General features: G+C 41.4%; 1 protein-coding gene across 1 annotated transcript in view; it reads left to right on the top strand.

The window, feature by feature from the left end:
- Positions 1-935: 935 nt before the first annotated feature.
- The window catches only part of LOC103733287 (death domain-containing protein CRADD), a 27,738-nt gene continuing 4,149 nt past the window's right edge, over positions 936-24,524 (top strand). The window contains exon 1 of the mRNA XM_029563103.1: positions 936-1,051. Within this exon, the coding sequence (XP_029418963.1) occupies positions 955-1,051 (97 nt within the window). The 5' untranslated portion in view covers positions 936-954. The remainder of the gene's footprint in view (positions 1,052-24,524) is intronic.

Genomic DNA, 24,524 nt, shown 5'->3' with positions numbered 1-24,524 from the left:
AATGGGTGCACTTACATACATGCAGGGAAAATACACATGCACATAAAATGAAAATAAATACATTTAAAAAAAAGTTAAACACCTTGCTGCTAGAGGAGGATATTCAAAAAATTACTTTGAAGACTGCATTTCTCAGATTCATATTACTTATGGAACTATACTCCTCTACTTCTAGTGGGGCTACACCTTGGTAACCCCGCCCCAAGCTGAAACTGTCCTAAAGCACAAATGCAGCCAACACACCTAACCTATGAAGCACCACAGGTTAGCAGCATGGTCCACCACAGAGGATCAGGTGCCTCTAGGGTCAAGTACTGTGATTGTGCAGCTGGCTAGAAGATGCAGCTTGCTGCCACTGTCCAGCATTTTGAGAGAGGATTATACCACAGATACCAGGAAAAGACCCAAATTCTACATTTGAAATATGCTTTCTACTGCACATACTTCATTTTGCCACACTATAAAGTTGAAAACATAGAAACTGAGGACTATCTGTATTGTGTTAACACAGAAGGATGGTTTAGAATAACATGAGAGCTGAATCTAAAATCCAGCCATCTGCTGAGTGGTCTTCCTAAAGGCACTGGCTTGAGAAAGTCAAGAGTATTCATGTATCAAAATTGAGATGCTGTTGGTAATTCCCACGCCTTCTGCAGTCCAGGGAATGTGATTGGCTTGCAGGAAGTAGATGCTGTCACTGGGCAAAGTGAAGCATACTGGGAGAAATGGGAGAGAATTCTAAGTGTCTCTTCGAACCCACTTATCTTTTTATCAATTACTCTTCATACTGTCTCTTCAAGCAGATATTACCAGGCATGTCTTTGCAAGAGGCTTGTCTTAAATCAGTCATGAAAATAAGTTTCTGTTGTTGGTATTATTTGTTAAAGAGCATCTACTCTGAACTGTCTGACTGGAGCTGTTTCCTTCTAAGGTCCTATAGTTGCAGAGAGAATTATGGAAGCATATGAGAACCATCTCGGCCCTCCAGGTCACATAGTGTCCTTCCCTGCAAGATTCCTTCTACACTGCCTTCAGGTCAGCCATTCAGCAGGTATCTCTATGTATCTGCATAATTTGAGGATTATACTCAAGCTAGTCTGAAATGACTGCCTGATCTTCCTTTTTTCTCTTGAGATTTTTCCACATTCGTCTAATCAGCAGACTTAGCAGAGCAGAGACTCATTTGAAAGAACATGGACTTTCAGCCAGACAGACCTAGACTTGAAATCAGTCTTAATCACTTGCTAGTTAGTGATTTGGGGCATGTCAGTGTCTCCTAATACAAATGACTCCTTTATATATATAAAAAAATGATGATTCCTATCTCGTGATATGACTTTGAGAGTATAAGTGTTTCTTTGCCTTTCCTTATCCTCGTTTTAAAACGGTTCAAGCAGAGAGCACACTTACGTCAAAGTGCTCTGAAACCAGAAGGGACTATACTAGAAACTATTTCTATGCTTGAAGCAGAGCATTTATTTTATTAGTCACACAGTAGAGAAGGAGATTACTCAATCTTGCTTCTCTTTTCTTATCTACCCAGTAGCTAGGAGAGGAAATACGGGGCTGGCTAGCCTGGGATGCAGAATGACAGTACTGGGCCATGAGGAACTGTTTTACACAGCTCTTTGTCAGCCCCTTCCTGGTAAAAGAAAATCACAGCTCCAAGGAAGGACAAAAAGGATGTCCAATAGATCTCTTTCTGACTTCAGATCCTTCAGTGTCAGGGTGCCAGGGACCCCATCCACAGAAGAGGTGTATCAGTGCCATATACTGTGTATCAGTGCAACACACCATGTATCAGTGCCACACACTGTGTATCAGTGCCATACACTGCGTATCGGTGCCATATACTGTGTATCAGTGCCATACACTGCGTATCGGTGCCATACACTGTGTATCAGTGCTGTATCCCCTCTGCTTCCTCCCTGCACCTCCTTCTCGGCTTTGGTTTTTCCATTAATAAAAGCACAGATCCTTGGAAATGAACAAGCATGGCAAAAACATCCTTAGACTCTGACAAGTATTCATAGATCTCTGCTTTTTTTTTTTTTTCTGTTCTGCCTATGAGGAAGGCAAAACTGAAAAATCTGAAGGAAAACCTGAAGAACTTACTAGCATGCTTGACACCTGCCTCTATGAAGAACTTCAGCAATGTTCTCTGTAACTGAGGTTCATCTGTTGCACACATTTTTAATTCAGACATTCTTCTTTCTCAAGCCAAGGCTGAGGGAACAGTTAATTTTGTAGAAAGATCTCTTTAATAAGAAACGAATAAAACTATCAATGCTAAATAAAATAGACCACTGTGAAACTTGGGTCAAATCCCACAGGGAAGCATATGCACGATTAACTGCATTATATAACAAGACTGTCTTTAATAGCTGGCATGATTCTTTTTGTTGTTCCAAGGGAAAAGCAGCCAAGGCTAAAGCCAGAGCACATGATATTATTCGGAAGTGCTGTGGCCTCTGGAAATTTTCCTCTGAGAGCCATCAGGAATCAGAGTTTTGTTCTGATTTATGACTACTTTAAATTTTTAATACTTTTTACATTTTCAAAGCTACACCCTCTGCTTCCAGAGGCCTCTGGGTGTGTTTCTACTGCTTTGAAAGGTACTTTTCAAGTGGGAAATTTTAGAACTATGCCAAAAAAGGAGACTCTACAGTAGTGGGTTTTGAGTGATTCCCCATGGGTGAAAGGGATGTGGCTGTAAGGAAGGGCCCACAAGCCCTTTACCCAGTGGCTTGTGAAGATCCAGCAGTTAGGGAGAGCCCCTCCAGAGTACAGCTCCTTCCTTCAGCCACAGAGTGAGGCCAGATGCCCCTGCAGACCTCTAAGCACTCACTGTCAGGTGCAGCTAGCAGGCAAGACTGAGGGTAAGCCAGGGAAACTGCCATTTCTTCAGATCAGAAACAGTAAGACATCAGCAGTTTTGCAGGCTCAACCTACACAAATATTCAGATTAAAATTTTCCACAGTGATGAACACTGTACTGAGGCCAGGATGAGGTGCCGTGGGAGAGTCTAGGAAAGAGGCTCTAACTCAGTGACAAGAAGAGAATGACAAACTTGAGTGCTTTTAAGCAAAGTCAGCTTTTTTGAAATATGATTGGCATGAAGTAACCCAGGTAACATTTGGTAAGTTATGCTGGGTATGGAGTGTAATTCCAGTACTTAGAGGGTAGAAGCAGAAGGATCAGGAGTTCAAGGTGAATCCCAGCTACACAGGATGTTTAAGGCCAGCTGGAGCTATGTGAGACCGTGTCTCAAAAAACAGCAATATTGGTAAATTTTGACACATTTATACACCTTAATGATTATACTATCATCTTCAAAATGGCCCTTCTCCGTGGCACCCTATTCCTAGTTAAACATCAATCTCCTTTCTGTTACTTGACATTATTTTCCTTGCCTAGAATTTCACATAAATGAAGTCCTATAACACTCTTTTTTTTCCTGTTCTTTTACTCAGCATAATTGTTTTTAGATTCATCCAAGCTGAAGTATGTAGTATTTCATTCATTTTTATCACATAGCACTATTTTTTGTACAGATGTACTATACTTTGTTTGCTCATTCACTTCTTGAGAGAATTGGGAATTGTGTTGAAACTATTACTAGTGAATCTGCTGAGAGGCTTTGTGTGTGTGCCTTTGTGTGGACACAGGCTCCCCTTCTCTGTGGTGAATATCTAGAAGAGCCATGGTAGATCAAATACCTGGTCTATATTTAACTTGCTAAAGGACTGTGCCAAACTGTCTTTTTCAAAGTCACATTCCCATTTGATGATCCCCCCCAGCAATGGGTAAGAGCTCGATGTGCTCCATGACCTTGCCAAAATTGGATGTCACTCTTCTTAATTGTGACCATCTTTTTCAGTGTAGTTTGAATGCAGCATGGAGCCTACACAGGTACATCACCATCGACTGTACATGTTGTACAGCAGGTGTCAAAGACCTCTTGATCTTAGCTGAGGCTACATGCTGAACAGTCTCCCCATTTCCCTTTCCCTCAGCTCCTGGCAACCAGTACTCCACCTCTATGTATATGACCATGTCCTTCTGTAACTGGCATATGAGTAGAGTGGTGCTGTGTTATGGCTTTACTTTGCAGTTCCCTGATGGGTATTGAGTGCCTTTTTGTGCATCTATTTGCCATCCAGGTATCCTCTTCACTGAAGTATCTGCCCTACATTTTTGCCCATTTTTAAACTTGGGTTGTTTTTCTATTAGGCTTTGAAAATTATTGGCATGTATTGTATATAAGTCCTTTATAAGGTGTATATAAATATAGATAAGATTTGCAAATATTTTCTCCCAGACTGGCTTGCCTTGTTTTATTTTTTGCTTTTCTGACACTGGGGATAGAACCTGGGCCCCTGTGCATGCTATGCAAGCATTCAGTCACTGAGCTGTATCTCCAGCTCCTGTAGTGTGTCTTTTCATCTTATTAACACACCTCTCAAAGCATGGAAGTTCTATGGCTTGACTAACATTTAGTATATAGATAATGCTCTGAATGCTTTGTTTGTTCTTCCTTCCTTCCTTTGTTTTTTCTTTTCTGAGACAGGGTCTCTTTGTAGCCCCAGCTGGCCTAGAACTCGCTATCTAGACTAGGTTGACCTCAAACTCACAGAGAGCCTCCTGCCTCTGTCTCCTGAGTGGTGGGATTAAAGGCCTGGCTGATGCTTTGTCCTTTCCGTACAACTTCCTAAGCTAAGTTTAGAAGTATTTTGTCTGAGTTTTCTTTTAGAAGTTCCAGTTCCAGTTTTTTCATCTGGGTCTGTGCCATTTGAGTTGCTTGTTATACTTGCGATGAAGCATGGGCTGAAGTTCTCTCCTGCGTGTGTGTGATCACGGACAGCCGATTGTTTCAGTGCTATTCTTTCTTTACCAAATTATTTTGTACTTTTGTCAAAAGCCACTTGTCCACATTGGTAAGGATCTGTTTCTGGGCTTCAGTTTATTCCATTGATGTCTATCTTTTCACTCATACCTACTGTCGTAATTTTTGGAGCTTTAGTATAAAATCTTGAAATGAGGTAGTAAATTCCTCCAACTTTGTTCTTTTTTTTCAAAATTATTTTGGCTATTCGGTTCCTCACATTTCCTTATAAATTTTAGAATCAGCTTCTATTTTGAAAATATGCTGAGATTTTGATTGGAACAATTGGGTTTGGGGGAAGATGTGTCCATGGTAAGGAAACACATTTTATGTCAACAGCTGGCTTTTGAGACCAACAGCATTTGAAACATTTTCCACACTGTTGCTCCCAAGTTTATTGAAAACCCACCTGTGCAGAATGGTGTTATTTGAGGCCAAAGGATACAAGGAAAAAGAAAATGTTCTAATTCTGGCCCTTATTTCCTATGATTTCACCCTTTTCTCATGTCATCCCACGAGGGAGTAAAAAGGAACTCTCTAAGGCAGCCTTTTACCCCTGCGACAAGAGCACAGATACTTGTGAGTGTAGGTGCTGCCTAGAGTGAGAAGGGGCCTTTTTTTTTTTGAAGTTATTTTGTTTGTGTTCCAGTGCTGGGGATTGGACTGAGGGCCTCATGCATGCTAGATACACACACTACCACTGCACTACAACCCTAGTCTCAAAGGGGGTCCTTTGCTGTACCCTCTTCCCTGGCTGACCAAAGTTGTATCTGCCAAACATTGGACTGATGCTCTTTGGAATTTTCTCCCATTATTTCATGAAGGATGCACATATCATATTCCTGTTGGCTTCAGGGAGTTCTTGGATGGTGAAGGGACCGGGCAGCTGAGTTTTCACGTGCATGCGGGGAGTGGATGGCACCGGGGCAGGGGGTGGGGGGGTAACGAGCATGAGGATGACTGCAGGGAGCTGACAAATAGACTCACAAATAGGGTTTTTGTGAATCCTCCCAAGTTTCAAGTGTTGTCTATGTAGCTTTTTTGAACTGCATAGGCCAAACAAAACACATATGTAAGCCAAATTTAGTCCATTGTCTGCTAAGCAGAGCCTCTGATGGATGTACTCTTTTATTTGTTTTCAGGGTCAGCATTTTCATCAGCTCCCTAAAGGATTTATTTCAACAATCACTTATTGAGCATTCTCCATATGCCAGGAAGTTCTGGGTGCCTAGGAAATAGGTCAAGGGTAGGAGGGCCCTTCCTCTCTTGGGCTCTGGGGTTTCTGTTCCAATATGGGTCTTCAGTGCGTGGCATGGAAAAGCATCTCAGGGGCACTTCCCACTCTCTCCTGATTTGCCCCTCATTTCATGTCCTCCAAGAAGAGCATGGCTGATAATGCTTGGAAGAGACCCAGAGGGCTTCTCCAAGAAGATGATGTTAGCTGATGAGTGAATGGAGAGTAGAAACCAGCCAGCTGATACACACTAGAACTGTGCTAGGCAAACCGCTGCTTGTTCTCAGAATACAAAATCAATGTTGTGGTTGCTAACCAGTTTTAAAATAAAACAGGGTAACATATTGGAAAGATAAGTGGTTTCTGTTTCGTTAAACTTTTTTTTTTCCCGGAAGAGACCCAGAGGGCTTCTCCAAGAAGATGATGTTAGCTGATGAGTGAATGGAGAGTAGAAACCAGCCAGCTGATACACACTAGAACTGTGCTAGGCAAACCGCTGCTTGTTCTCAGAATACAAAATCAATGTTGTGGTTGCTAACCAGTTTTAAAATAAAACAGGGTAACATATTGGAAAGATAAGTGGTTTCTGTTTCGTTAAACTTTTTTTTTCCAGTTTATCACATACATACTTTGAATACATCTATATCTTTTATGAGAAATTCTTGGTTAAAATGTAGAAGAACAGCATGTATTTAATCCCAGCATTCTGGAAAAAAAATTTCATTTTTGAAACTGTTAACAAGGGAATTGGCTATATATGAATTTTGAGCCTGTACTGTTGCTGAGATCCTTTCATAACATGCACCCAATTGTTAACTCAGGCTGCTTTGTAGCTACAGGTGTGCACTGGCACCTGCAGATCATCCCATGACTAACTGAGCTCTCTCACTAGCTAAGAGGCAGAGTAAGCAAGTTCCCTGGGCTTTATTTCCTTTATTGGTAATACATGAATTTGGCTGAATAGTTGGTGTTCAGGCCTGGGCTGTTTGAGATGATCCTGAAACAACTTATATTAGCTAAATATGCCCATATCTCTATCATTAGTACCTAAAAAAATGCCTGGCCACATAGTAGGCCTCAGTGAACATTTGCTGGATTAATATATGTTGTTGACACATTTTACATGAAATGAAGCATGTATGAATTAGTGATGAAAATTATTACTGAAGTCACTTTAGGTACAAAATTTGAGATGCTGCAAATCCTGGAAAAGCAAAAACCTATGAAGAATCACAGAATTCCAAAGTTAAGTGGACTTCTTCACTGTGGTTAAGCCTTCATCAGGTTTGTGCTGCGTGAGAGTAGAGGACTGCAGCTACTGCATAAATTGCAACCCTGCAGAAGTGGTTCCTTTAAAAAAAGTACTAAACTCTTAAAATACACTTTTAGGAGCCACTATCTGTCAGACAGACATCATGCAGGGTAGTATCTGTGAATAAGAGAGATCAGTCCTGCATCCCAGGCCTCTTATCTCCCTGAACTATGTGCCATATGCCTCTGCTGTGAGACAGTGTGTGTCTTGGGGCACTTTTAGGCCTTGCTCACATCTCTGTCCATATAATGTGCAATTGGTCATTGATTTGAAAGTGGTCTGTCTGGTTAATGTGGATTCTGTGAGACTTTCATCTTCCTTTTTCCTGATTCTGAATGTAGGTGTTAATGGAACCAAGATTGCTCTTGGGTGTTTGTTTTTTTTTTTTACTTGGAGATTAGAGTCATATTGCATTTGCAGTCAGTTAAAGCATCTGAACCCTTCCTCCTGGACTGCATTTAAGTCAGGTTGAGAACATCCTGTACTTCCGTAATTGTTTTTTAATCAAACAGTAGGCTGTTACATTTATCTCAAAACAAAGTAAATCTTGTTATTATCATTTTATCAGTCTTTCGAAATTGATTTTTTTGGTGGGGGGAGCAAGGGATCAGGGTCTGCCTATATTCCCAGCTGGCCTGGAATTCGCTGTGTAGACCTGGCTGGCCTTGAACTCACAGAGATCCACCAGCCTCTGTCTCCCAAGTGCTGAGATTAAAGACAAGTGCCACCATGCCCAGCTGAAATTGATTCTTTTTTTTTTTTCCTTCTCCAGATTTCATGATTTATTGTCTTGGCATAGTTTCTGAGATACTGTTTTCCTTCAGGTACACATACTTTTACAACAATTGAGGATTACTAGGAGTTGGGGGTGGGGTCTTAGCTGTGGCCTTGGCCCTTGAACAAATCATAGGTTTCTATTTTATCTTTGTGTACTTAAGAAGCCTGAATAGAAGGGTTTGTAATTTCTTATTTATTTTTTAAGCACATGTACTACAAATACATACAACTGTGTAGGACTGCTTAATCCAAATGCAGTCACTGTAAATCCTTTCATTGATTATAAATTGGAAATCTGAGAGCTCAGCTCTCTGTGGTGTTCTGGGAAGTCACATGAAAACTTGCAGTAAGCTTAACTTCCCCACTGTCAGATGGGAGCTGGTGAGTGATCTTGAATTCTCTCCTTGCCTTGCTAGTTCCTAAGATGCAGAGAGATTATCCACTGGCATACAGAATGTTGTTAGAGGATCCTCAGTTGTCACATGTGGAAACTTAGAGACCATTGCCAAAATTTTACCATCATGTGGAGACAGGGGCTCTCAGGCAGTCCCCTGCATTCTCAGCCTCTATGCCAGAAGGAGGCTAGAGGGAGGCCAGAGATCAGAGCCGCTATACCAATGGAGGTCAAAACCCACCCTCTCAGGCTGTCTTGAAATTGATTCTTAATTATCACTCACCATATCACTGTCCTTTCCAGCTTTGAGAATGTAAGCAATTAAAATGCCTACCTTGCCAAGTGTGGTAGAGCATGCCTCTAATTCCTGTACTCAGGAGGTTGAGGCAAGAATATCTTGAGTTGAAGGACAACCTGGTTATGTAAATTAAGACCCTAGAGAGAGAGAGAGAGAGAGAGAGAGAGAGAGAGAGAGAGAAAGAGATTCTTTCTTCCTAGGCTGCTGATAAGAGAACTGAATGTTTCATTTTTCGGACTGGTGTCTAGTCATAGCATTGAAGAAATTTGGCAAATTTATTTGACCTTCCCACCCCTCCACTGTAGTCTTATCCCCGAGTCACTCAGCTGAACTCCAACAAGGAAATGGGCTTTTGAAGTTTGACGTTAACTGTGTTCCAAGTCTTACTCCTGATCTTATCCTCTTTTAGAAGGTTTAAGACTGATAGGGAAGACAAGTGTATTGTAGTTATTTTATAGTTTATAATGTAATTACAGCTTCTTAAACTAACTCTTTAATTTTCATTGCCCAAGAATCAGCAGCAAAGATCATGTCAAGGGATTACAGAGCCAGCTTGTTTTCTTTAATTTGGATATCAGTTTACATATTTATATATTTTATTTTGGAGATTAAAATAAAGATCAGAGGGATTTTTAAAATAATTTCTAAAATTTGGAGAGCAGTCAGTGGAAATTGATATAATTAAGCAGTTTCTTTTCCCTATTTTGAGAAAGGAAAACTTTCTATCCACATGATATAACTTCTGTGTAAAACAATCCTTAATATCTTTTGCAAATTGCCTGGAAAGAAGCAGTGTGAACATGTGAGAGAACTCTTGGTCATGAACCAGCCAGCAATGTAGACGCTGAGTTTATATCTGTCATCTCTGCATTCTAGTGAAACGACAGGGCACCTTGGAACTTTGTCTCTCAGTAGTCATGCTCTGTCCTTAAATTTCAAAGTGCAATTTTAAAGCACATTTTCCTACAAAGCAAGTAATGTTTTCCATCTGCCACTGAATTTGTGATTTGGAAATACTAGAAGCAGGGTCACATTGTGACTCTTTTGGACTGCAGCCATTTTTGCCCTTATGAGCTCTTCGTCTATAAAACAATATAAAAATTAAACTTTATAATGCAAAGATTTATGATGTAAAGATTTTAAAATGTAAAGATAAACATATGTATATTATTAGCCAAATATTTCACTCACCTAATGTTCATTTTCTTTTCTGATTGTGAAAGGTAAAAAAAAAATGTTTTTCATAGTCTTCCCTTAAGTATTGTGAGCCCTCAGCATTGATACTTTGGTGCCTGGTGGATAAGTTGGCTCTGATTAGAAGTCACCATTTTTTTCCTTTATGAAATTACATTTGTGTATTATGATGTCCATGTTTTTATAAGAGGAAAACCCAGTTCTATATCCATAAAAGCAGCTCTACTATACTTATTAAGCAACTGCATGTTTGAGAGGAATGAGCTGAGGTGACTCAGATCTATAGCAACAATTATTCTGAATAAGAAATTAAAAGAAAAAAAAAACTTGGTAAAACTGAAGAGCATGTCCTGCATGTAACCAGTTCCGGCTACCTGGCCTGAAGCTTTTGTGGTTCTTGTGAGCTGTCTAAACACAGTTTGCAACTTCAGCCAACTTATCAGTTTCTCCACTTTAATACCCTTTTCCTTGCTGTAGTAATTAAAAACTTGTTCAGCTTTGCCAGCAGTCAATAGTCTCAGTGCTCAGTGTTAAAAGCCCAGCACTTATTTCTCATTCATTCAGTTTCTCATGATTTTACTATAAGAATTCTGCATGTACATTTAGAGGAATCCAAACAACATAGAAAAGTAAAAATGAATTTTTTAAAGGTCTCATTATCATTAAGGGGACATCTGTCTAAGCACGAGAAGATGGATGGGTGGATAGATGAGGGGCTTTCATAAACGTACAGTCAAGCTGCAGTCATAGACTACAGAAGATGCTCTAGAAAAGTAGAATTATATGGTGCACGTTAAACTTTTTTTTTTTTTGGTCTTTTTGAGACAGGGTCTCCCTGTAGCCCCAGCTGTCCTGGAACTCACTATGTAGACTAGGCTGGCCTTGAACTCACAGAGATCCACCTGCCTCTGCCTCCCAAGTGCTGGGATTAAAGGTGTCTGCCACCACGCCCGGCATATTAAACTCTTAAATTTCAAAAACCAGGTTTACTTTTCTTGAACTTAGAGAAAAAAACAACTGGATGAGAAAGACTTACTGCACTTTGATAAATATTTTTCTGTAGTAAGAAACTATTTTTCCTTCCTATAAAGAGATATGATAAAGAACTTACTGGATTAGGCTTTGTGTCTTTTCCAGTTGTTTCTGTGGTAGAGCTGTTACTGTTCACGCATTTCACTTCCCTTCTGGGATACAGGAGAATCATCCTTCTCCATCTTTTCAAGTTAGATAGTACTTTCTGACTTGCTTGAGCCACATACTGTAAGCAGAAATATCCATTGCCATTTAAGGAGAGAGGCATTGATTGAATCGCCAGGTCCCTGTCCTCCTCCTGCCTGGTTCAGCATGGACGCTCATGTTCATACAGGTCACATGCTCAGTGCTACAGTGTGCAAAGTCAGAAAATGAATGGCTCTGCCCTGAGGACCAGCTGGGTCTGCAATACAGTGAGAAATGAACTCTTGTTAAGTCACTGAGATTTACAACTTAATTCTAACCATGGATAACTTAGCCTGTCCTTACTGTTTTCATATTAGACCATCCTGTTGGCTTAAAGGATTTATTTAGTTTTATTTTATACATATGAATGTTGTGCCAGCATCTGTGCCTGAGGAGACCAGAGAAGGGTGTTGCATCCCCTGGAACTGGAGTCATAGATGATTGTGAGCTGCCAGGTGGATTCTGGGAACCAAACTGAGCTTCTCTGCAAGAGCAGCAAATGCTCTTAACTGCTGAACCATCTTCTCAGCCCCAATATTTACATTCTACTCTATAATCTAGCCTTGGTTCTGATTAATTATCTTCTTATTTTCTTCTAGTCAAGGTGTATGTTATATTCTGGTCAATTGTTTATGAGTTTTATATTTAAATTATTTCAGCACCCAATAGTAATGCTTTCTGTGTGACTTTCCTGTTGGGGATAACAAGTTACAGATAGATCAAGGGGCTTAGTGGAGACTGAGAGGTCAGGGAGGAGTATTTTGTCATTTGCATTGTTTAGAATTGCCAGCACATGGCAATATGAAGGGCAGGCTGGCTTGTAGTGAAGTTCTGACTGGTTGTTAGTTCCTCCTCTACACTGCATTCTTTATTACCTGCATGTGTCATGTCCCCATGGGTTTGCAACTCCTGCAACTTTTGTTCCCTGCACTGACTACATTACTGAGATTTTTAACAGAAAGCTCACGAATGGCAAATTTCTGAGGTTTTGGGGTTTTTTGTTTTGTTTTGTTTTTCATGTTCTACACTATCTAGTGACTGAATTTCAAACAGGATCCTTTTTCCCCCTTGGAATTTGGAAGAAATTGTTTATCTTTAATATTTAAAGTACAGTTGAACATTTTGACTGACTTTCCCTTCCTTGTAGATAACTTTTTCTGCTAAAAAATTATTTTGGGAAACTAGAAATTTAGTTATTTACCCAGGGCTTCTCTCATAGTTGATTTCTTTGCCCCCTTTGTCCCTAAAAGCAGAGTGTGCTCTTTTGACTTAAAGTCTCTGTTATTTTAAGGATATTCTCTTATATTAGATCTTTAAATGCATTGAACCGGGTTTTCTACTTCAGAGATCCTATTAACCTTTAAATATATTGTATTTTTCTCTCATCCATGTCTGTCATTTTTCCCTGGAATAATAATGTTTGTTACAAGATTTTCTGGAATGTAAATAATTTTCAATCATATTAGCCCCCACCCCTTTTGTTTTTGTAGGGTTTTGTTTTGTTCTGAGATGGAGTTTCATTCAGTAGCCCAGAGCTCATTGTGTATCTTAGGCTGGCCTTGAACTCTAAGTGATCCGTCAGCCTCATTCTCCCAAGTGCTGGGAGTACAAGTGTGAGCCACCATGCCTAGTTTTGTCTTTTTTCTTTTTTAATATTTTTTTAACTTTTTAAAAATTTTATTTATTATTTTTATTTTATGTGTACGTGTGTATTGCCTGCATGCGGGTAAGTGCACCTGTGTCGTGCAGTGCCTGTGGAGGTCAGAAGAGGCTGTTGGATCCCCTGGGACTGGAGTTACCAACATTTGTTAGCTGCCATGTGGGTGTTGGGATTCAAACCCTGGTTTTCTGCAAGAACAGTCAGTGTTCTTCACCATTGAGCCATCTCTCCAGCCCCCTCTTTTTAAAATATTTTTATATATTTTTATTTTATGTGTATGAGTATATTACCTGTATGTGTGTGAGTACACCTGTGTCATGCAGTGCCCATAGAGGTCAGAAGAGGGCATTGGATCCCCTGGAACTGGAGTTACTGATGGTTGTTAGCCACCATGTGGATGCTGGGAATCAAACCCGGGTCCTCTGTAAGAGTAGTCAGTGCACTTACTTGCTGAGCCATCTCTCTAGCCCTGTTCTGTCTTTTTTCAAATTGAATATGGATATGGGAGGAGGAAATTCATGGTGGTCCAGGTCCTTGTAGAAATAAGTAGTCCCTTATGTCTAACCTTGACAGCATTTTACCATGTAGAGTCATCATCTTTTAAAGTTTTTTGTTCACTCCCAGATTATGTGGTTTCTTTGCTTTTTAAGAGCTAAGTACATAAAAGTGTGTGGGGGGGGGCACTTACGAGCCCTGGAGCTGTACAGTGGAGTGCAGAGCTGAATGAGTATGTTGTAACTGTGATGACCCATTCCTTTGTATCCACCCCTTTATCTAGTAGATATCTAGGGAATGACTGCTATGTACAAAGCATTGTTCTGAGTACTTGGAAGGTACCATTGGGCAATGGAGACCCAGCTCCCTGCTAGTGAGGAGTTGACAGTCTGTCAAGGATGCAAGCAGGGACAAGGTTGGAGAAACAGCAGCATTAATAGGAGATGTTAAAAGAGGAAGCACAGAGTGAGTGGGAGTTGCAGTTACAAACTGGGCAGTGTGTCTCATTGAAAAATCACATTTGACAGGAGGTCAGAGGGAGAGTGTTTCTCAGAGAGAGGATAGTCATGGCAAGACTGTGGTCCAAGGCCAGTGAGATCAAGAAAAGAAAATGACAAACTGCTAGACCCGTGTTGGGTCTCTGTGAGGTGTAGGAACAGTGACCTAGCAGTCATCACAAGCATTCTAAAATATTTTACTGGTTTTTTTTTTTTTTTGTGGTCTTTATAAGACAGAAATGTAAAAAAATCATTTCCTAGAAGTTCACAAGGTTTGGTTCTATTTTTAAAAGATGTGGAGCAATACAATACTAAGTCAAAAATCATAAACTCTGCAGAAAATAATAAAATTGCTTCTGAAAGATAGTATCATGTTACATCTAAATGAGGCCTTGGGTATCATCTGGGTTTGTCTTTTACAGAATGAGCAAACAGTCTGAGATGCTAAGTGGCTATCCTAAGCTACCTGGTTACGAGCGGCAGGCTCAACTGTAGGGACTATCCAGGCTCCGAACTCCTGGCCCAGAGGGCATCTACTATACCTCTCATCCGTTAACTTTGTGAGAACTCAATTATTGCTGACACCTTTGTTGTAGCTCTTCCCAGACCCAGCAGTCAAATCAGATTTCCCATCACAATAAGTAGCAGGTATTTGTATTTTGCATCATGGCCTTAGTCTTTGGAGTAGGCTGTTACTTAATCATTTTGGAAATTGGTTTTAGGAAGACCATCTCTCTGGGAGGACTAGATTGAACTTTGTGATTATCTGTCAGAACAAGGGCTTCTAGAATTGGTTTACTTTTCAAGGTGCTTTTCTTCCCCCTCCAGGCAGTCAGTCCCTCAGTCCAAGGGATGTTTCTGCAGGGTCATTTGTCCCTGGGGACCAGGGTTGACACAGGGGTCCTGGGAGGTGGCTACCAGGCTAGTTGGCCAGCCTCAACTCAGCCTGCCCACCACACATAACATCCCATGTGGCCATGCCTGGGAACACCATGAGCCGAAAACTTGGCAGTGTGGGTTTTGGTCGGCCCTCCCTCCATTTCTCCCTCTTCCTTCCTCCCTTCCTACCATACTCCCCACACGTCCTCCCTTCCCTCTCTCTGTTCATTCTTCACACTCAATTTATGTGTGGCATATTGTATTTCATTAACTGGTCTGTGAGAATCTTCTTTTTCATTCCTTTTACTTCATTTCTGTCCTCATTCCCCTCCCCACTATAGATAACTGGGCTGATACATGTTCTTTTATTTGTGGGGTTTTACTTCAGTGGTGTTTGGGCATTATTTTTAATTTGCATCTTTCTATATCATTCTTTTCCTTACTATCTTGGCTCTGAATCATGTTTGGTTCATCCTAGCTCTGCTAGCATTCCAATGTGCACTGGGTTATCTATTCCCCAGAGATGAGCTCTTAGACTGGTCCCACCTCCTTACAGTGTTACTTCATATAAACAACATGATTTAAAAACATGTATATGACCCTCATGGCTGTGGATGAGATTATGAAAATACATATGGGATATATAGATATGCATTATATATAACATTATACATGTATATTCTTAACAGGATGGCTGAGTGATAGGGTACATATATGTTGGCATGAAGAGGGAAACTGCATACAAACAACTCTATACATGTCACCTATGGATGTATTTCAGATTTCTTTCTTGGGGTTCTTATAACTGAAGGCACTACTCCTGGGAAACCGTGTTCTTCCAACACTGCCAGCTTGCTGTCTAGAGTGACTGCCTCATCTTTATTCCCACCAGCAGTGAAGAGGTTCTAGAGCCTTGCTGCCTCTAGGTGGCAGGTATCTTCTCTCATCTCTGTCAGCTTAGATCATGGTCCCCTTCATTGAGCAGACATTATTAACTTTGATGCAAAAAAAAAATGATCTTTGGGGACATTAGTTAAAAACTTCACATCCTGCTGCATGAGAACATGTCCACATATGTCTCTTAACTTCAGAGTGTAACCTTGTGTATTGGTACCTGTTACTGCTCGTGCATCGATAGCAAAGCCCTACTTCTTTTTTCTCTAAATAATTAGCTAGTTTTCCCCCAATTTGGGAAAACTCCTTTGTTCCTTATAGAATTTTAATTGTCATATATGAATCTTAAAATTATGGGGCTTCACTTAGCATAGGAATGTCTCTCCTCTTTTTTTTTTTTCTTTGAAACAGTGTCTCCTGTAACCCCAGCTGGCCTGGAACTCCTTATGGTAGACCAGGCTCACCTCCATCTCACAGAAATCTGCCTGCCTCTGCCTCCCAAATACTACAATTAAAAGGCATGCATCACCACATCTGGCATGCCTTTTAATATAAAAAAACCATTATATTTATCATGTGCCCCCCCCAAGTACCATGGCACACATGTGGAAATCAGAGGACAACTTGCTGGAGTCAGCTCTCTCCTTCTGCCATGTGGGTCTCAGGATCAAGCTCAGGATCATCAAGTGGTGGCAAGTGCTTCACCCAATGAGCTATCTCATCAGTCCTGTCTTTGAGATTTTAGTAAGAAATTCCCTATTGGGGTCTTAGAGAGTTTTTACTAATTTAATTTCTAGATCTTTCATATTTTTCATGTTTTGTATATTTATATTTGGTTAGTGCTGAAATGTGGTCTTGTTATGTTTCGTTTTAAGTTGATTTGGGAGCTGAAAGACTGGTTCATCCATACTCTAATGGAGTATCTGTTGGTACTGGTCATTTTTCTCATATTAGATCATTATCTGAAAAGTGATAGTTTTACTTTTGCCTTCTAATGCTTAGACCTAATTGCTTCTTTCTTTTCAGCATTAGTCAGGGCCTCTTTATCTCACTTCCATTCTTTTTTGTTTTTTAAGATTTATTTTGAGGGACTGGAGAGATGGCTCAGTGGTTAAGAACACTAGCATCTCTTGTAGAGGACCTGGGTTCAGTTCCCAGTACCCAAATATTGGCTCACAGGTACATGTAACTCCAGTTCCAGGGCATCTGATACCTTCTTCTGTCCTCTATGGGCACAAGGCACTCATGCAGTGCTCATACATACATGCAAGCAAACTCATGTACATCAAAGAAAAAAATCTTTAATAAAAGATTTATTTTTAAATGATGTGTGTGTGTGTGGGGGTGTGCACAGGGAATGGAGTACAAGTGTCTATGGAGGCCAGAGGCATCAGATACCCCTGGAACTGGAGTTACAGGTGATCATGAACCATCTGACATGGGTGCTGGGAACCAAACTCAGATCCTCTACAAGTCTGTGCTCTTAGTTGCAGAGCCATCCTCCAGCCCTCTTTCTTCCATTCCTAAAGAGAATACACTTAAAAGTTTTCCAGTAAGTCAAATATTTATTGAAAGCATTTGCAGTTTTTATCAAGTTAAGAAGTTTGCTTAAATTCTGAATTTTTACAGAAAAAAATTAAAAATCATAGATAGGTGTAAGTCTTCATTAAATATCTTTTCATATATGTTAAGATAATGATTTTCTGCTTTAGTCCATTGGTATGTTAAAATACCTGAGCCTATGATATTGAAGATTATTACAAACCTAAAATAAGCCCTTTTTCATACTATATTAATCAGTAGCACTGGCTCATAGCCACAGTGAGTTGGGGTGACTTGGGGTACCTGGTATCTTGTCAGATGCCCTAGAGAAATGTGTGTTATTTTTTAAAGAACCTCACTATGTCTGAGTCACTATCATAAAGGACTCACATGTTGTCACACCCCTGTCATATTATAGAATAACTGAAAAAGAGAACATCTTAAAGTTTAAAAGGCTTCCTGGTTCTTTAGATCCCCGACTGCAGACTCTGCGGTCTCTTCAGCAGCTTTTACACATCTGCCTTGCCTCTCCTTCAGACCAGGGTCACCAGCCTCTCAACAGTGCTTCTGAACCCTGTGCAGTTCCACCATCTAATGTGGCCAAACATCATAGAACACAGGTGGGAAGCACAAGTTGGCCAGACAGAAGCTGTTTTATTCAGAAAACCTACATCCTGCTTGGAACCCACAGGGAGTTCTGTCTGCACGGGGATTTGTTGGAAGGGATGCTTTCTTTCTGAATCTGCACGGGGATTTGTTGGAAGGGATGCTTTCTTAAAAAAAAAAAAAAAAAAAAAACAGAAACACATCATTAGCAGAGATGGTGAGTCAGAAACTTGATTGGAGGACCTTTCGCTTTAATTTTATGATTAACTGCTGGAAAATGGATGTGAAGTTTTTTTTCTTTCTTTTCTTGAGACAGGGTCTCATGTGCTAGATTTGTATGTATATGTTGCTTCTTTTGAAACAAATGAGTTTTAGCTTCACTGAAAATGAGATAAGAAGAAGACTGCATGAAAGATTTAGGATCTGTATGAAGGAAGAGTGTTTTATCAATTTAAAGAGTTGAATTCTCGTTGAGAACAGGCATTCTTAGACCAGAGTCTGGTGGTTCTTAACCAGGGACAGTCTCATCAGCCCAGAGTGGATGAGCTTGTGTGCTATGGTGGGCTGAGGACTGTTCCTAGCAATTAGGAAGGCACAGGCAAAGATGCCAGGGGCCTATGAGGTGCTGGAGAAGGCCTGCATGCTGCCTGGAGTGCCGGGTGCACTTCTGGACAGATCCTGACTTCCAGCCTCAGCCATTGGGCTGCACTTAGGTGGTTTTCCTATACCTCTGTGCCACCTGTTCTACTGAGTGGGTTGTTTTAAATTTACTTTGTGTTTTTTTAATTCACCTTTTATGTTTTATTTCCATTTGTCATTCTATATCTACTTTTGAAATTTACTTATCTCTTTCATTTTTTAACATTTAAAAATATTTAAATTGCACTTTAATCCTTACAATCTAAGGTTTAAATTACCATTTATACTTTTCCCACACTGTCAAAATCAATGTGACTGTTGTATAGAAAGACCATCTACATATGACCCAAGACCATCCTACACACTGCCCAGCACCCAGCTAGTCACAGTGGATTAATTTATAGCTCCACTTGACTTGATGTATTTTTTCCTCAGGAGTTGACACTAAACCTTAGGATTCTTATTTTTAAGTAGCCCTAGATTCAGCAGAATTCACAAGCTTAAAAGTCCTCAGGAAGAAACTTTTCGAGCTGGAAGTCAGATGGTACCAATAGCTGCCCGTGGTATATCTGTGTGTGTGTGCACATGCCTGTGCGTGCATGTGTAGATGTCTTGGTGGAAGGTATGATTTGCTTGGAGGAGGTAGTAACTATGTGTCAGTCATCTTTGTGCTGACCCGTGTCCACAGACTTCTGCATCACAGTTATGTGGTACTACTCATAGGATGTGTGACCCTGAAATTATAGAAGAATCAGAGCACAGTTTGTTCTTCGGGCCAGACAATTGGCTCATAGAATCTGTTGCATTCCTAGCTTTCCTAGAGTAAGAAAGATGCAGGACATAACTGAGATACTGACGGTTCCTCCCAAGTGGATGGAAAAGCAGTCAAGATAAAAAACAAACCTCGACCCTAAATCAACAGCAGCAAATAAACTAACAAGCTGACAAATACAATTTTTGAAAACTAGCAGGTGAGCGGGCTTTCTGCATAGCCCATGGCACTTCGCTGTGGCTCTGCTGTGCACATTTACAGCCACTTACTCATTCACCTTTCTTAGGAGACTGACCTCAGGTAGACAGGAATCTAGTTTAAGAAGTGCAAGGTCAGTCTCTCTGCAGCACCCTCTCTGTTTCTCCAGTAGACTCTGCTGGGATGGTGACTCTAATGTCCTCTGCTGTCCTCTCATTACCTCATGGTCTCTGGCTGGGTTTTCCTCTGCAGGACTCTGGGCTCCTGCATCTGCACCATTATTTTATACTGATGCCATCAGAAGAGAGGAGCTGTTGGTTTGGCCTTGACCCTGCAGCTGGAGCCCACCCTGCAGAGGAGGGCAGTGTTCCCAACATGGATCAACATGCTACTGGCCTGCAGGCTAGTAACTGAGGGAAGTGACCTTTAGCAAAAGAGAAGCAGCCTGAAAAAAGCTCGTGACAAAGCAGTGTGCTCAGGGTCACTCTCCATGTTTGTATAAAAAGAAAGGAGATAAATTACCATCCCTGGGATTCTCTGGTGAGACATCTGCTTTTCTTGTTTTCATATTTTCTGCAATAAATACTCTCAAAGATGCTAAGCAGCCCTCTTCAGCCCTGTTAGATAAAAGCTGGGCAGGGAATAGCCACAGGAAACATAGGACTCCAGTAAAGCAATGTTTATTAGGATTGCTGGTGCCTGACAGCTCAGCTGGGGAGAGAAGGGCAACCAGCAGCCCTCTGACGGCTGAGGAAGTTCTTATAGGAGGGTTGGGGAATGTGGAAGGTGGCAAAAATAATCTTTACAGTTTCTAGGGAAGTAGCTTGAACTGAGACAGCTCTTACATCATTGGGTCTGGGTGCAGGGACCTGTTTATCTTCCAAAATTATCTTGGGAACAGCTTTGTGCTGAGACAGCTCTAAATGTAGCTGTCTGGCCAGTTCCTGTTTTGCAAGGGGGCCCTCATGGCCTGTCTTGTGAGGCTTTTTTACACTGGGAGAGGGTCCTCTGCAGACCTGGACTCTAACATTCCAGCCTTTTGTGTTATAGGATAGGGGGCAGCATTTTCTCATCATGGCTACTTCCTGCTGGTCAAGGTCGATGTGGGGAAAGGAAGGCTGGAGTCAGGGTCTGGTCAGGCAGTGGGGGGTCTCCAGCTTGTGCATCTGGACAAAGTCCTTTGGTGGTGGACAGGCATTTATACACATGTGGGGGAAAGGAAACTAACAGTTGGTTAAAGCTGGTATGAGTTAGTTGTTGTATCCGGCCCTGAAAATATCTGAAGAGGCAGGGAGCAATGGTTAGCACCAGAGTAATAGAGAACAGGGGCCCAAGTAAGGGCAGAAGCCAGGGAGTCAGTCCTGAAAAGATACCCCATTGGGGTGACTGCTGGTGCTGGGAAGTTTTAAGTAAGAAATCCTTGGCCACCTGTTGGAGGTATTTTATGTTGTGTTCAACCTTATTTGATTGGATGACATAATAGCATTCCTTGCCCAAGAAAATTCAGGTACCTCCCTTTTCTGCAGTTAATGGATCCAGGGTTCGCCTGTTCTGGAGGGCAACTTTGGCTAGGGAGGACACTTGCTGCTGTGATATCTGGATTGACTGGGCTGTTGTTTCCACTGCTGTAGTAAGTTCCTGCTTGAGGTCCTGGATCTCCTGAGAGAGGTGTTGGGCTGAGAGCAAGGTATGCCCCAGACTCCCTGCTGTGGTGGCTACAGATGATACCAGGCTGATTCCCACCAGCACTGCTAGAGTAGCTGATCTTTTTGCTCCGTTTTTTTCTGTTTCTGTGGAGAATCATGCACCTCTCCTGAGGTGTATAGGGTTAATCTAGATATGAGAACAACTGGAGTGTAGGTATCCTTGACTGGTGGGGAGATACAGGTATATATCTTGGAGCAGCAAAGGAAAAGTAGCACTGGGGCTAGACCAGTATTGCCCTGATTGTAACATCGTGGATGGAGGAGTGGGGGCAGTTAGAGACTTAAGCCTAATGTCTGGGAAGTTCAATCCTTTGAACTCTTAAAGAAATACTGATCACTTTAACTTTTGGTTATACTTTCCTTTTGGGTGTTTAAGACCATACAGTTGGCCCAAATAAAACAATTTATTTTTATTCTTAAGGTCATTTGGGGATCTGTTTCTCAGGGGTCACATGGGCTCGGGAGGAGCCCCTGGCTCCTTTCTTTACCAGTTCCATCTATGTGAAGATAAGTCAAAGGTCCTGCTTGACTGTAGCTGGCTTCACTTGGAAGCATGGAGGAAATGTTTCGTCTGTGTTGACCCTCCTCTTAGTAGACTGAACACTGGTTCAAATCCATCTCGTGGGGTCTCAATGGCCTCCCTGAACAAGAGGACAGGTGACTCATCACAGTAACAGGACATTCTGAGAGATGTTCCATAGTCCCCTGGAACTTAGTTGACCTAGGAAGGCAAGGAACAAAAACTGTCCCTTTAAGACCCTTTGACCAGATTAGTATAGGCCCCAAAGTCTGGCTATTAAATATCCAAGAATGTTAGTTACACAAATCTGTTACTTTTAATTATCATGTGTTATGCAGTTAAAGCTTGGGCAAAACCCATTTTTAGATAAACTTTTACTAGACGTCCTTAAACTAGTTGACTAAATTATGACCTTAGCCTGGGGATACTAAGCAAGGCTTACCCCATTTTAAGCATTTATTGTCAAACCAATGTTTGATTACATTAAAGTTTTTCTGGGGAACTAATGAATTCACTGAGCTTACACAGAGATGACTGAGGGGTTGCTGAGGTGTATGAGTGACCTGAGAGTATTTGCATTGGATGTTGACTTTTTTTTATAACATCATGGGTCAAACCCTCTTTTTTGCCTTCCCAAGATTATATACTATAGTCCTTTTTAAATGTAGGAGATAATATGTAATTAGGGCAGAATTATGTACAGGTGACTGAGAAGAATGGCTGAATACTCAGGTGAGGGTCCAATGACCCTGCTTACCCCTCCTTTAATGAAAGAACATAGCTGTCAACAGGCCCAATTGTGATGATTTTTAGTAAGTAGACACAGCTGAAGTCATGAAGATGGCAGTTATTTGACTTAGGAGTGATGTGCAGCATCGTCTTATAAAAGAACATGGAATCTAAATTATACACATATGATAATATAATTAAGTTAATATTATCTATTTACACATTGTGCTTTATAAGTTTTCAGATAAACCTTATAGAAAATATAAAACCATTAATAACCTTTGTTATTTTATGTAGTTAGAGAATGGTTTACCAAAAACTTGCTTTGGGTTTTGAAGAAATGCAAACACTGGGTAGAGAAAAGCAATTGGTACATTAAAACATTATCAAATTGAAGTTCATAACCATTAGTATAATCACTTAAGGAAAACTGTGTTATAACCCTCCTCAGATTTAAATAAACTTTTTAAATCTCTTAAAATATTGAAATGTAGGGTTTCTGTGTTTTGGCCAAACAGAATTATTGTCTAGTTTGTATTGTGGCCAGGCAGTGGTTCATAAAAATTTTAGGTGCTTTGGTGTAATTATATCTGAAAGTCCTGGTTGCTTTAGGGACTTGAGAAGACAAGTCAAGGGAGTGAGAGCCTCAGGCTTAGACTGGGGGGTTCCTATAGTGACAGATTAAATAGCAATAAGAAAATAGATGAGAAACTGAGTAAATAGGTAGAAGGAGATGATGAGGATTCTCTCGCCCCGAGAAGTAGAATTGGGGAGACTGGCGAGGATGCCAGGCAGAAAGGTGATAGACATAAGGAATAGGAGAGCTGGAAGAAGGAGAAGGGAATACATAAACTGTTGGTCGTCAAACTGGTTCATGGGGCACCAACATACAGAAAGGCATCCCCTTCTGCTGGAGGCCCAAGGAGTGGTCCCAGTCTGCTGCAGGTAGCGTCCTACAAACGCCAGGGAGGTATGTTCACCAGAGAGGGGACAGAGCAAATTCCTGTCCTGGACAGGCAGGGTGTGTTTCTTCCCTGGAAACAGCGTCCTGTGACCAGTAGAAGAAATGAGTTTTTCAGCACACCGGTGTGTCTTTCAGACTCAGTACTGAAAAACTCAACCAACAGCGAATATGACACGACCAGACGGTAAGGGGAGACAGAGTACAGGAAAAGAAGGATGGGGGGACAGAGCAGGAGCCTAGAGAGGTTGTAAAGGAGAGGAGAAGGAAGGAGAGAGAGAGAGAGAGAGAGAGAGAGAGAGAGAGAGAGAGAGAACATGGAGGGCCCCAGAGTCTGCCTTCCCAGCTACCTGGTCTTAGGACCAGCCTTTTCAGGTCAAGCCTGTGCCTTTGTAGGGTTGGCTTTCTCTGGGGTTCCAGAAAGCAGGGATAGAACAGAGAGACTCTGGACCATAGAGACAGAACTCAAAAGGGTTACACAGGGCATCAATATGACCCCAAGACAAGAGGCCTGCACCCCCTGTGTGGGTAATAGGCTGCTAGGGTCTCTGGGACCCCCGGTTGCAATGGGCAGCCGGAAAACCCTTTAGCAGGCTGGGAGGGGCCTGTGCTCCTTTGAGAGAGCCAGCTCTTGGACCAAGAGATTCTAAGGCACAGAATTTGAGAACGATGGAGAGGTAGATCCACCTCTCAGTTGGGTGTGGACAGACGCAGTAACCGTGCTGGCCACTCAACAGCCACAAAAACCAGTGCTGCCCAGTGGCCTTGAGCCAGGTCTGGGATGACCTCCAAATCTGGTTGAAGGGAAATTAAAAGAGGAGGTAGAGGAGCAGGAGAGAAGTGAAAGCAACCAAAGTACACACCAGGGAGGCAGAGAGAGAATCACAGAGGCCATAAGGAGGGGGCAGAGAGGGAGAGAGAGGGAGAGAGAGGGAGAGAGAGAGGGGGGCGAGAGAATTTTGAGAGCAGTGGGTGGGGAATGAGGAAAGATGGAGAGAGAGGTACTTAAAATTAATTTATATATTTTACCAGGAACCATGTTGTAGATAAGGATTAAAGAGAGAATATTTTGACCTGAAAAAATTTTTGTGTTGATTTAACATTTTTAGTTTG

The sequence above is a fragment of the Nannospalax galili genome, unplaced genomic scaffold (genome assembly GCF_000622305.1).
Source record: "Nannospalax galili isolate Female #2095 unplaced genomic scaffold, S.galili_v1.0 scaffold734, whole genome shotgun sequence".
Classification (NCBI taxonomy): Eukaryota; Metazoa; Chordata; class Mammalia; order Rodentia; family Spalacidae; genus Nannospalax; species Nannospalax galili.
This window is presented reverse-complemented; position numbering and strand designations above follow the sequence as displayed.